The sequence below is a fragment of the Macrotis lagotis genome, chromosome 2, assembly GCF_037893015.1.
Source record: "Macrotis lagotis isolate mMagLag1 chromosome 2, bilby.v1.9.chrom.fasta, whole genome shotgun sequence".
In the NCBI taxonomy this organism is placed as follows: Eukaryota; Metazoa; Chordata; class Mammalia; order Peramelemorphia; family Peramelidae; genus Macrotis; species Macrotis lagotis.
In genome coordinates, this window is record NC_133659.1 from 263780561 (window position 1) to 263792909 (window position 12349).

Genomic DNA, 12349 nt, shown 5'->3' on the forward strand with positions numbered 1-12349 from the left:
CTGCCAGAATCTTCATCGTGTCTAGAGGCAGTCTTGCTGCTTGACTACTGAAAGCAGTGAGTATCTATTACCTATTAAATAAAAGTTATGTTTCTTTGCATGATTTTCTAATCTTCTTATAATGCTGAACCCCTTTATTTTCCCAGTCTTGTTTATTATTACTCTCTAGTCACTTAACTACCCTGGGCCTCAATTTCTATATTTTGTAAAATGAGAGGATTGGATTAAATGGCCTTTGATGTCTTTTCTAGCTCCAAATCTCTGATTTTTTTCTTCACCTAAATTTAACTGCTTCTTGCCTCCTGAGCTCCCCACCTCTTGTGCATGCCTATATCTCTTTCCCACTGCATCTGTTGAATTATTCATTTCCCCAAACTCCAATGATAGATCATTTCCTTCATGAAATCTTTCCTGATTGTCTTACTGTCAATAATGAACTTTCTTCTGAGGCATTCAATTTAGGAAAGTGTTGTTACATTCTTTTCTTTGTTACAGTTATCTGCATTTGTGTCTTTTACCTCTGTTGGATTGCGAACTCAGTAAATATGCAGACTAACTTTTATTTTGGTTTATTGAGGGTCTAGGACAGTACTATGTATACAGTAGGTGTTTCAAATTTTTGTTCTTTTTTATTTCTTTTTTGGGGGGTTGTTTTTTTTTTTTTGGCAAGGCACATGGGGTTAAGTGACTTGCCCAAGGCCACACAACTAGGTAATTATTGTGTCTGAGGTCAGATTTGAACTCAGGTACTCCTGACTCCAAGGCCAGTGCTCTATCCACTGCGCCACCTAGCCACCCCTCTTTTTTATTTCTTAACTTAGAATAATCACTTGTCTTTTTTTTTTTCTTCTCTTTTATATAGTACAAACATGCTTAATTGTAACTTGGCTTCTTCCATCCAAAGGAATGGTTTTTCTTGACTAACATACCTACAGTCTTGACTCCTCAACAAGATGCTTTGGCTAACACCACACCTAGAAGCCAAATAATTCCTCGAACTCCTAGCTCATTTCGTCAAACCTGTAAGATTTTTGCTTGTAAAAGTAATTTTCTATTTATATAGGTGCAAAAGTAAAAACACATTACACCATTTTTACTTTTTTTATTCTATAAGCAAGCTTCTCTTTTTAGTAAGACTTCCTGGTGGAGTAATTAATATAGGAAATCAGCTTTCTCCTTTCGTGATAGGTTTAACAAAGGAGTAAACTGAGGCAGATCTCTGCACAAAATATCTAGGGCCGCATTACCTATCAAATAGGTCAGTGATTATCCTCTTTTTAATGTCAAACACCTTGAACAAAAGGATGGTTTCCCAGTGGGTTTGGGGAGTATAAAACAAAGGACAGAAACAGGATAGATGACATGAGATGGAGGGCAACCTGATTGGAAAGCTGGGGCACAAGGGAACAGCATAATTGATTGGGAGTTTGGTAATGTGGACTATCCACTACTCCTTCCTTCTTCTGTCCAGAGACTATAAAGTACTCATTATCTGAGTGCTAGTGTGAGATAGTGGCCCATTAGACCAGAAGTACTTGAAGGATAGCTTGGTGGCGTAAGACTCCACTCCCTTTTTGTTCATACATATTTCCCAAGGGTAGCAAATTCCTTGAGGCAAGGATATTTCAGTGATTAGTAGAAGACCTGGATTTCTAAAATTAATACATTATAGGACAGTAAAATTCTCAACTAAGTTCATAAACAAAGAACTATGACATAAGCAGTTACAGGAAAAAATCAAATATTTGTAAATAGTATCAATAAAAAAGGGACACAATATAATTTTCTCAGTTCTCAAATACTTGGAGGAAAAAAATCAAACTTTATATTCTAACCACAAAAAACTTAATAGAAACTTTAAGTTCTCTTACCACACTCTCTTTCCTCTTCAGTTCCTTCATTGAATCGAAGTTTACTAAGACAACCAGATGTTTCTTCCATTCTTGGAACAGGAATAAAGTTTCCTCGGACTGCTCATACATCAGCCTTGTTGGGAAATCTATCCACGGTATGTGAGAGGCTGGGGTTTGATTAATATTTACATCTCTATGAGTTTCAAATTCGAATGTTGAAGTCTTTAAGAATTATCATTTGCTGTTTCTAAGTTAACTCTATGGTATGTATGTTAGAACACCCATTTGTCCAGAATCAGACATTGAATATTTCAGAGAACTCAGAAATCACAGGTAGAAAGTTGGAGAGAGCCCTTAATTAGCCAGACACTAAGTCAAAGAGTCACTATTATCCAATATTTTGTTCACCACAAGAAAATAAATTGAGGGTGGCATTAAAATCTAACCTCTCAAATATAGAGCATGGAAGCCAAGAGTAAAATTATAGTATCATTGAAAAGAGGTAGCGGAGTACATCAGAGAGAGAAGCTAAATTGGTAAGGAAACTTGAGAAATCTGTGTACATATGGACAAAAGAGGGAGCAAGGTGCTCTGTCTACTCAGCTTGGTACAAGACAGAGTAAACCCACACTGTCTATCTTAAGCTTCTGAATTTCACGTACTGAAAGGAAAAACAATTTGAGACATTTTTGTTAATTTTTTAATGCTTTGAAGAAAGTGTAAGAATATTGAATCAAAAAAAAAGATCTGAGAGACAGCAAAATTGAGCACTTTTTGTGGTAGCAAAGAAAAGAATACAAAGTGAATACCCAAAGATTGGGAAACAACTAAATTATAGCATGTTCATATAATATAATATTACTATGTTGTAAGAAATGATAAATATGATGAATACAGAAAAGGATGAAAAGACTTATATGAACTGATACAAAGGGAAGTAAGCAGAGCCAGAAAAATAGTATGAACAGTGACTATATCAATGTAAATGGAAACATCAACCACGAAACAGTTGGAAATGTGCATTGCAAAATTACAAGAACAACTTCAATCTCAATTAAGAGATGGAGGAAGATATTTCCCCTTACTCTTGAGGAGAGGGGCATAGTCAGTTGCTGTGTGTGTGTGTGTGTGTGTGTGTGTGTGTGTGTGTGTGTATTGTCAGATTTTTCTGGAAATATAATTGGTTTTGCTGTTCCCCCCCCCCTTTTTTTCTTTAAAAATGATATGGGTTTGCTTTCAGTGGGGGAGGAGAAGGAATATTGAGAGAAATCAAAGCAATGAAAAAAAACCAGATATTAATAAAATTTTATTTAAAAAAAAGTTAAAGTTTTTATGGTGTAGTTCAATATCCTATCACATCCCAACCAGTAAAGGACAGTTACTGAGACCTTTTTAATAGTTCTAAGTACAATTGTTGAAAACCTTTATCTCTGTCCATAGATGAATTAAAGGACCTTGATTTTGTTGTATGCAAATTGTTCTCAAAGAAAAGATCTGAGGATACCTATTTCTGGCTTATTATTTGTGGAAGAGACGGAGGCTCTTTTGAACAAATTCAACTGACAGAGGTCTTCGTATTTCCTAAAGAATGGTTTTAATGTTTTTAAGCTAATAAAAAATAATGTTAACCATAGAACTACAAAACAAATTTATGGGTTTTTTTTTTAAACCTAATATCTTCATATGTTCAGGAAGCGCCATGGTGGCAAGAGTCCTTGATTTAGAGTCAGGAAAGACTTGGGTGTAAATCTTCTGATGTTGACTAGCTATATGACCTTGACTAGTCACTTAGTTGCCCATTGCTGAGCCCCAATTTCCTAGTCAGTAAAATAGAGATAATAATACTTGGATTAACTTGCTTGCAGGACTATTGCAGTTCAAAGGAAATAGTGTATGTGAAGTGATTTTACAAACCTTAACTACTGTATCATCCATTATTGTCATTTTTGTGAAATTGTTTTATTTTGGCAAGATCTGTCACATTCTGTTTCAAGAAGTATAGTGAGACAGCTGCTCTTTTGTTTTGCTCTTTTGGTTGAGTATGTGAAAAATTTATTCATGACATATTACTTGTTGATCATTCTTAATGATCATTCATTAACTAGGCAAAAACATTTTTCTTATTGATTCCATTATATTGTTTTACTTCCATTGAAAGTTTATTTTAGAAGAATATCCTTAAAACAGAAAAAATGATTATTCAATTGTTCATAGCTTGCCATGTAGACTCAGCTTCTTATAGTTAGCTGTTCCTTATAGTCAAACTATGCCTCCTTAGGCATAGCTAAACTGGTCCTCAGCACATTGAAGTATATGTGAATATCTTTACAATTTTTCTGCCTGATATAATTTGAAACATACCTGTTATTTCATTGCTTTAAAAAATAGATTTATGACATTGTTCAAATGATAAAATGTTCTTCTGAAATTTCAGAAATTCTGATGGAACTAATCACTGTTTAATATTTTGAATCTTACTATAATGTTAAATGTGGAATATTTTTTACTTAGTAGTATTTTTCCCAATTACATGTAACAATAATTTTCAACATTAATTTTTGTAAGAGTTTGATTTCCAGATTTTTCTCCTTCCCTTCCCAAGATAGCAAGTAATCTGATATAGATTATGCATATTAAATATGTTAAATGTATTTACAGAATATGGAATTTTTAATATTGCTTATGCCTATTACTTAAGTTAAAGCATTAATGAGAATTAAGAGGCATGATGCTCAAGTGACTGGATATCAAACACTGATTTTTAAAAATGTATTTTATTTTCACCTCACAGAAGAAAATAAGTATTTCCATAGCATAATACAATAAAAAATACACATGCACATGAAAATAAAAATCTTACATATATAACTTGCTATTCTTTCCAAATATACAACATACTATTATGTAAATTTTTTCTCTTTTTTGATTCCCTCTTCCCCACCATAGAAATGGTTACCATCTCCTGATTCTGCTCACTTCACTCTTTTCTTTTTTTTTCCCTTTTTTTTTTTTCTTTTTTTTTTTAAGGTTTTTTGCAAGGCAGTGGGATTAAGTGGCTTGCCCAAGGCCACACAGCTAGGTAATTATTGTCTGAGGTTTGATTTTTTGAACTCAGGTCCTCCTGACTCCAAGGCTGGTGCTCTATCTACTGCGCCACCTAGCTGCCCCCCACTTCACTCTTTTCTATTTTATACAAGACTTTCCTTGCCTTTCTAAGATCATTGAGGTCATCATTTTGTGTAGCACAATAGTATTCCATCACAACCATACACCACAACTTGTTTAGCCATTTCCCAGTTGATGGGGATCCCTGCAATTTCCAGTTCTTTGCTATTCAAAACAAACTTCTGTAAACTTCCTATTTACATTCAAAGTACTAATTACTATTTGTAATTTTCTCTCCATCTTATTTTTACTCATTATTTTCTTTCTCAGTCTCTCTTTTTACAGTTAGCTTATCTTCTACTCTTATCCTTCCAACCTCCTTCTTCACAATCCATCCAAGAGTCCCCAGTCTCAATTCACACACCCCTCCAAAATTCCTTCCTATCATCTCTCCTCAGCCTCCCAAATCCCAGTCCACCTACCCCTTTAAAAGTTCCTCCCCAACCTTGTTCCCCAGTTTTCTTTTTTTTAAATTAATTTTAATTAAAGATATTATTTGAGTTTTACAATTCCCCCCCCATCTTGCTTCCCTCCCCGCCGCCGCCAGAGAAAGCACTCTGTCAGTCTTTACTTTGTTTCTATGTTGTACCTTGATCCAAATTAGGTGTGATGAGAGAGAAATCATATCCTTAAAGAAGAGAAGTCTAAGAGGTGACAAGATCAGACAATAAGATATCTGGTTTTTTTTCCTAAATTAAAGGGAATAGTCCTTGAACTTTGTTCAAACTCCACAGCTCCTTATCTGGACATAGATAGCACTCTCCTTTCCAGACAGCCCAAAACTGTTCCACTGATGGAATGAGTGAGTCCTTCAAGGTTGAACATCACTCCCATGTTGCTGTTAGGGTGTACAGTGTTTTTCTGGTAATTGCTCATCTCACTCAACATCAGTTCATGCAAATTCCTCCAGGCTTCGCTGAAATCCCGTCCCTCCTGGTTTCTAATAGAACAATAGTGTTCCATGACATACATATACCACAGTTTGCTAAACCATTCCCCAATTGAAGGACATTTACTTGATTTCCAATTCTTTGCCACCACAAACAGGGCTGCTATAAATATTTTTGTACAAGTAATATTTTTACCCTTTTTCCTCATCTCTTCAGGGTATAGACCCAGTAGTGGTATTGCTGGGTCAAAGGGTATGCACATTTTTGTTGCCCTTTGGGCATAGTTCCAAATAGCTCTCCAGAAGGGTTGGATGAGGTCACAGCTCCATCAACAGTGTAGTACTGTCCCAGATTTCCCACAACCCTTCCAACAATGATCATTATCCTTCCTGGTCATATTGGCCAATCTGAGAGGTGTGAGGTGGTACCTCAGAGAAGCTTTAATTTGCATTTCTCTAATAATTAATGATTTAGAGCATTTTTTCATATGACTATGGATTGCTTTGATCTCCTCATCTGTAAATTGCCTTTGCATATCCTTTGACCATTTGTCAATTGGGGAATGGCTTTTTGTTTTAAAAATATGACTCAACTCTCTGTATATTTTAGAAATGAGTCCTTTGTCAGAATCATTAGTTGTAAAGATTGTTTCCCAATTTACTACATTTCTTTTGATCTTGGTTACATTGGTTTTGTCTGTGCAAAAGCTTTGTAATTTAATGTAATCGAAATCATCTAATTGGTTTTTGGTGATGTTCTCCAACTCTTCCTTAGTCATAAACTGCTCCCCTTGCCATAGATGTGACAGGTAAACTAATCCTTGATCTTCTGATTTGCTTATACTATTGTTTTTTATGTCTAAGTCCTGTAACCATTTGGATCTTATCTTGGTAAAGGGTGTGAGGTGTTGGTCTAATCTAAGTTTCTTCCATACTAACTTCCAATTATCCCCGCAGGTTTTTTTTTTAGTTTTTTGGGTTTTTTTGCAAGGCAGATGGGGTTAAGTGGCTTGCCCAAGGCCACACAGCTAGGTAATTATTAAGTGTCTGAGGCCGTATTTGAACCCAGGTACTCCTGATTCCAAGGCCCAGGTACTCCTGACTCCAAGGCCAGTGCTTTATCCACTATGCCACCTAGCTGCCCCCGCAGTTTTTTTCAAAGAGGGAGTTTTTATCCCAATGGCTGGACTCTTGGGGTTTATCAAACAGCAGATTACTGTAATCATCTCTTGCTTTTACACCTAGTCAATTCCACTGGTCCATCACTCTATTTCTTAGCCAACACCAAACAGTTTTGATGACTGATGCTTTATTTTTTTTTAATTTATTTTTTATTAAAGATATTATTTGAGTTTCACATTTTTCCCCCAATCTTGCTTCCCTCCCCCCCACAGAATGCACTCTGTCAGTCTTTACTTTGTTTCCATGTTGTACCTTGATCCAAATTGGGTGTGATGAAAGAGAAATCATATCCTTAAAGAGAATTCTAAGAGGTAATAAGATCAGACAATAAGCTATCTTTTTTTTTTTTCTAAATTAAAGCGAATAGTCCTTATACTTTGTTCAAATTCCACAGCTCCTTATCTGGATACAGATGGTACTCTTCTTTGCAGATAGCCCAATATTGTTCCCCATTGTTGCACTGATGGAATGAGTGAGTCCTTCAAGTTTGAACATCACTCCCATGTTGCTGTTAGGATGTACAGTGTTTTTCTGGTTCTGCTCATCTCACTCAGCATCAGTTCATGCAAATTCCTCCAGGCTTCGCTGAAATCCCGTCCCTCCTGGTTTCTAATAGAACAATAGTGTTCCATGACATACATATACCACAGTTTGCTAAGGCATTCCCCAATTGAAGGACATTTACTTGATTTCCAATTCTTTTGCCACCACAAACAGGGCTGCTATAAATATTTTTGTACAAGTAATGTTTTTATGCTTTTTCCTCATCTCTTCAGGGTATAGACCCAGTAGTGGTATTGCTGGGTCAAAGGGTATGCACATTTTTGTTGCCCTTTAGGCATAGTTCCAAATAGCTCTCCAGAAGGGTTGGATGAGTTCACAGCTCCACCAACAGTGTAGTAGTGTCCCAGATTTCCCACAACCTTTCCAACAATGATCATTATCCTTCCTAGTCAGATTGGCCAGTCTGAGAGGTGTGAGGTGGTACCTCAGAGAAGCTTTAATTTGCATTTCCCTAATAATTAATGATTTAGAGCATTTTTTCATATGGCTATGGATTGCTTTGATCTCCTCATCTGTAAATTGCCTTTGCATATCCTTTGACCATTTGTCAATTGGGGAATGGCTTTTTGTTTTAAAAATATGACTCAGTTCTCTGTATATTTTAGAAATGAGTCCTTTGTCAGAATCATTAGTTGTAAAGATTGTTTCCCAATTTACTACATTTCTTTTGATCTTGGTTACATTGGTTTTGTCTGTGCAAAAGCTTTTTAATTTAATGTAATCGAAATCATCTAATTGGTTTTTGGTGATGTTCTCCAACTCTTCCTTAGTCATGAACTGCTCCCCTTGCCATAGATGTGACAGGTAAACTAGTCCTTGATCTTCTAATTTGCTTATAGTATTGTTTTTTATGTCTAAGTTCTGTAACCATTTGGATCTTATCTTGGTAAAGGGTGTTAGGTGTTGGTCTAATCTAAGTTTCTTCCATACTAACTTCCAATTATCCCAGCAGTTTTTATCAAAGGAGTTTTTATCCCAATGGCTGGGTTCTTCGGGTTTATCAAACAGCAGCTTATTATAATCATCTCCTGCTTTTACATCTAGTCTATTCCACCGGTCCACCACTCTGTTTCTTAGCCAATACCAAACAGTTTTGATGACTGATGCTTTATAATATAATGTTAGATCAGGTAGGGCTAAGCCACCTTCTTTTGCATTTTTTTTTTCATTAGGTTCCTGGCAATTCTTGACTTTTTATTTCTCCATATGAATGTACTTACAATTTTTTCTAGCTCATTAAAGTAATTTTTTGGAATTTTGATTGGTAGGGCACTAAACAGATAGTTTAGTTTTGGTAGAATTGTCATTTTTATTATATTAGCTCTACCTATCCATGAGCAGTTGATATTTGCCCAGTTGTTTAAATCTGATTTAATTTGTGTGAGAAGTGTTTTATAATTGTTTTCAAAAAGATTGAGTCTGTCTTGGCCAATAGACTCCCAAGTATTTTACACTATCTGAGGTTACTTTGAATGGAATTTCTCTTTCTAACTCTTCCTGCTGTTTCTTGCTAGTCATATATAGGAAGGTTGAGGATTTATGGGGGTTCATTTTATAACCTGCAACTTTGCTAAAATTGCTAATTGTTTTCAGTAGTTTTTTAGATGATTTCTTGGGATTCTCTAGGTAGACCATCATGTCATCTGCAAATAGAGTTTTGTCTCTTCCTTCCCAATTCTAATTCCTTTAATTTCTTTTTCTTCTCTAATTGCTGATGCTAACATTGAGGGTTTATTTTATAACCTGCAACTTTGCTAAAATTGCCAATTGTTTCCAGTAGTTTTTTGGATAATTTCTTGGGATTCTCTAGATAGACCATCATGTCATCTGCAAAGAGTGAGAGTTTTGTCTCTTCCTTCCCAATTCAAATTCCTTCAATTTCTTTTTCCTTCTCTAATTGCTGATGCTAACATTTCTAATACATTATTGAATAGTAGTGGTGATAATAGGCACCCTTGTTTCACCCCTGATCTTATTGGGAATGCCTCTAGCCTCTCCCCATTGAATATAATTCTTGTTGATGGTTTCAGATAGCTACTGCTAATTATTTTAAGGGATAATCCATTTATTCCTTCACTCTCTAGTGTTTTTAATAGGAATGGATGCTGTATTTTGGCAAAAGCTTTTTCAGCATCTATTGATATGATCATATGATTTCTGATGGGTTTGTTGTTTTTATAATTGAGTATACTAACAGTTTTCCTAATATTGAACTAACCCTGCAATCCTGGAATAAATCCTACTTGATCATAATGTATTATCCTAGTGATTACTTGTTGTAATCGTTTTGCTAAGATTTTATTTAAGATTTTCGCATCTATATTCATCAGGGAAATAGGTCTATAATTTTCTTTCTGTTTTAACTCTTCCTGGTTTAGGTAACAACACTATTTTGGTTTCATAGAAAGAGTTAGGCAGAGTTCCATCTTTCCCTATTTTTCCAAAGAGTTTATATAGAATTGGAACCAATTGTCCTTTAAATGTTTGGTAGAATTCACTTGTGAATTCATCAGGCCCTGGAGATTTTTTGTTAGGGAGTTCAATGATGGCTTGTTGAATTTCTTTTTCTGAGATAGGGTTGTTTATGTATTTAATCTCTTCTTCATTTAACCTGGGCAACTTATATTTTTGTAAATATTCATCCATTTCACTTAGATTATCAAATTTATTAGCATAGAGTTGGGCAAAATAATTTCAAATTATTACTTTAATTTCCTCCTCAATGGTGGTGAGTTCACCTTTTTCATTTATGATACTAGCAATTTGGTTTTCTAATTTATTTTTTTAATCAAATTGACCAGAGGTTTATTAGTTTTATTGGTTTTTTCATAATACCAACTTTTGGTTTTATTTATTAATTCAATAGCTTTTTTGCTTTTGCTTTTATTAATTTCTCCTTTAATTTTTAGAATTTCTAATTTGGTGTTTAATTGGGGAGTTTTGATTTGTCCTTTCTCTAATTTTTTTAGTTGCATGTTTAATTCATTGATTTCCTCTTTCTCCAGTTTATTCGTGTAAGCATTTAGAGCTATAATATATCCCCTGAGAGTTGGTTTGAATGAATCCCATATGTTTTGGTATGTTGTTTCCTTATTATTATCTAGGATGAAATGGTTAATTCTTTCTATAATTTGTTTTTTGGTCCACTCATTTTTTAAAATGAGGTTATTCCAATTTGTTCTGGGTCTATATCTCCTCGGCCCTATATTGAATATGGCTTTTATTGCATTGTGATCTGAGAAAGATGTATTCACTATTTCTGCCTTTCTGCAGTTGGTCATTAGGTTTTATGTCCTAGTATATGTTCAGTTTTTGTATAAGTTCCATGTACTGCAGAGAAAAAGGTATATTCCTTTCTATCCCCATTCTGTTTCCTCCCTAAGTCCACCATATCTAATATTTCTAACAATCTATTTTCTTCCTTACCCTCTTTCTTGTTTATTTTATGATTTGATTTATCTAGATCTGAGAGTGGGATGTTGAGGTCTCCTACTAGTAGAGTTTTGCTGTCTATGTCTTCCTGTAGTTCTTTCAGCTTCTCCTCTAAGAATTTGGGTACTGTCCCACTGGGTGCATATATATATTCAATATTGAAATGACTTTATTATCTATGGTACCTTTTAGGAGGATAAAGTTTTCTTCCTTATCTCTTTTAACGCTATCTATTTTTGCTGCTGCTTTGAGATAAGGATTGCTACCCCTGCTTTTTTTACTTCAGATGAAGCAAAATATATTTTGCTCCAACCTTTTACCTTTACTCTATATGTATGTCTCTGCTTCAGATGAGTTTCTTGTAAGCAGCATATTGTAGGATTCTGGTTTTTAATCTACTCTGCTATTCACTTACGTTTTAAGGGAGAGTACATCCCATTCACATTCAAGGTTATGATTACTAATTCTTTATTGCCCTCTGTGCTATCTTCCCTCCATTTGTATTTTTCCCCCTTTCTCCCCCCTTTATCCATATTCCCCAGTATTTTGTTTCTGAATACCACCCCCTTCAGTGTGTTTGCCCTCCTATATCACACCCTCCCCTTTCTTTCCCTTTTCCCTTCCCTTCCTTTTGTTATTTCCCCTTCCCCCCCCACTCCCCTTCCCTTTCTCCATTCCCCCCCCCTCCCCTTTTCCCCTTTTAATACTTGAAAGGTTTGATGTTTTATAAGTTAACTGAGTATGTGTAGGTTGACTTTAAGCTAAGTCTGATGAGAAGAAGATTCAGGTGTTTCTCATCTGCTCCCTTCTTCCCCTCTATTACCATAGGTTTTTTCTTACCTCTTAGTGTAATGAGATTTACCCCATTCAATCCCCTCCCTCCTCCAGTCTCTTTCCTGTCCCCCCTTTTTAAGGAGGTAGTGTTTTTTAGATCATTCTATGTCATAGAAAATTCTGAGTGTCTGTCTCATCTAATTCAGTATATTCTATCAAATAGAGTCAAAATTCCTGAGAGTTATTAGGGTCTTTCTCCCAAGTGGGGTTAAAGCCAGTTACATCTCTTTAGGTAGCTGTCTCATGGATAGGTCATGAATGTCCATCATTTCTGGCTAGGTATATTCTCTCTGTTAGAGTTACAGTTCTCAAGATTTATGAGAATCTCCCCCCCCCCCCCCCACCCATGCTGGAATATAGCCAGTTTCAACTTACTGGATTCCATTTTTTTTTTCATTTTACCACCACCCTTTTTTTTTTTTTTTTTTTT

General features: G+C 35.3%; 1 protein-coding gene across 1 annotated transcript in view; it reads left to right on the forward strand.

The window, feature by feature from the left end:
- Positions 1-12349, forward strand: part of NUP107 (nucleoporin 107) — a 66474-nt gene that overhangs the window by 9402 nt on the left and 44723 nt on the right. The window contains exons 3-4 of the mRNA XM_074226098.1: positions 936-1022; positions 1893-2008. Of these exons, the coding sequence (XP_074082199.1) occupies positions 936-1022; positions 1893-2008 (203 nt within the window). The remainder of the gene's footprint in view (positions 1-935; positions 1023-1892; positions 2009-12349) is intronic.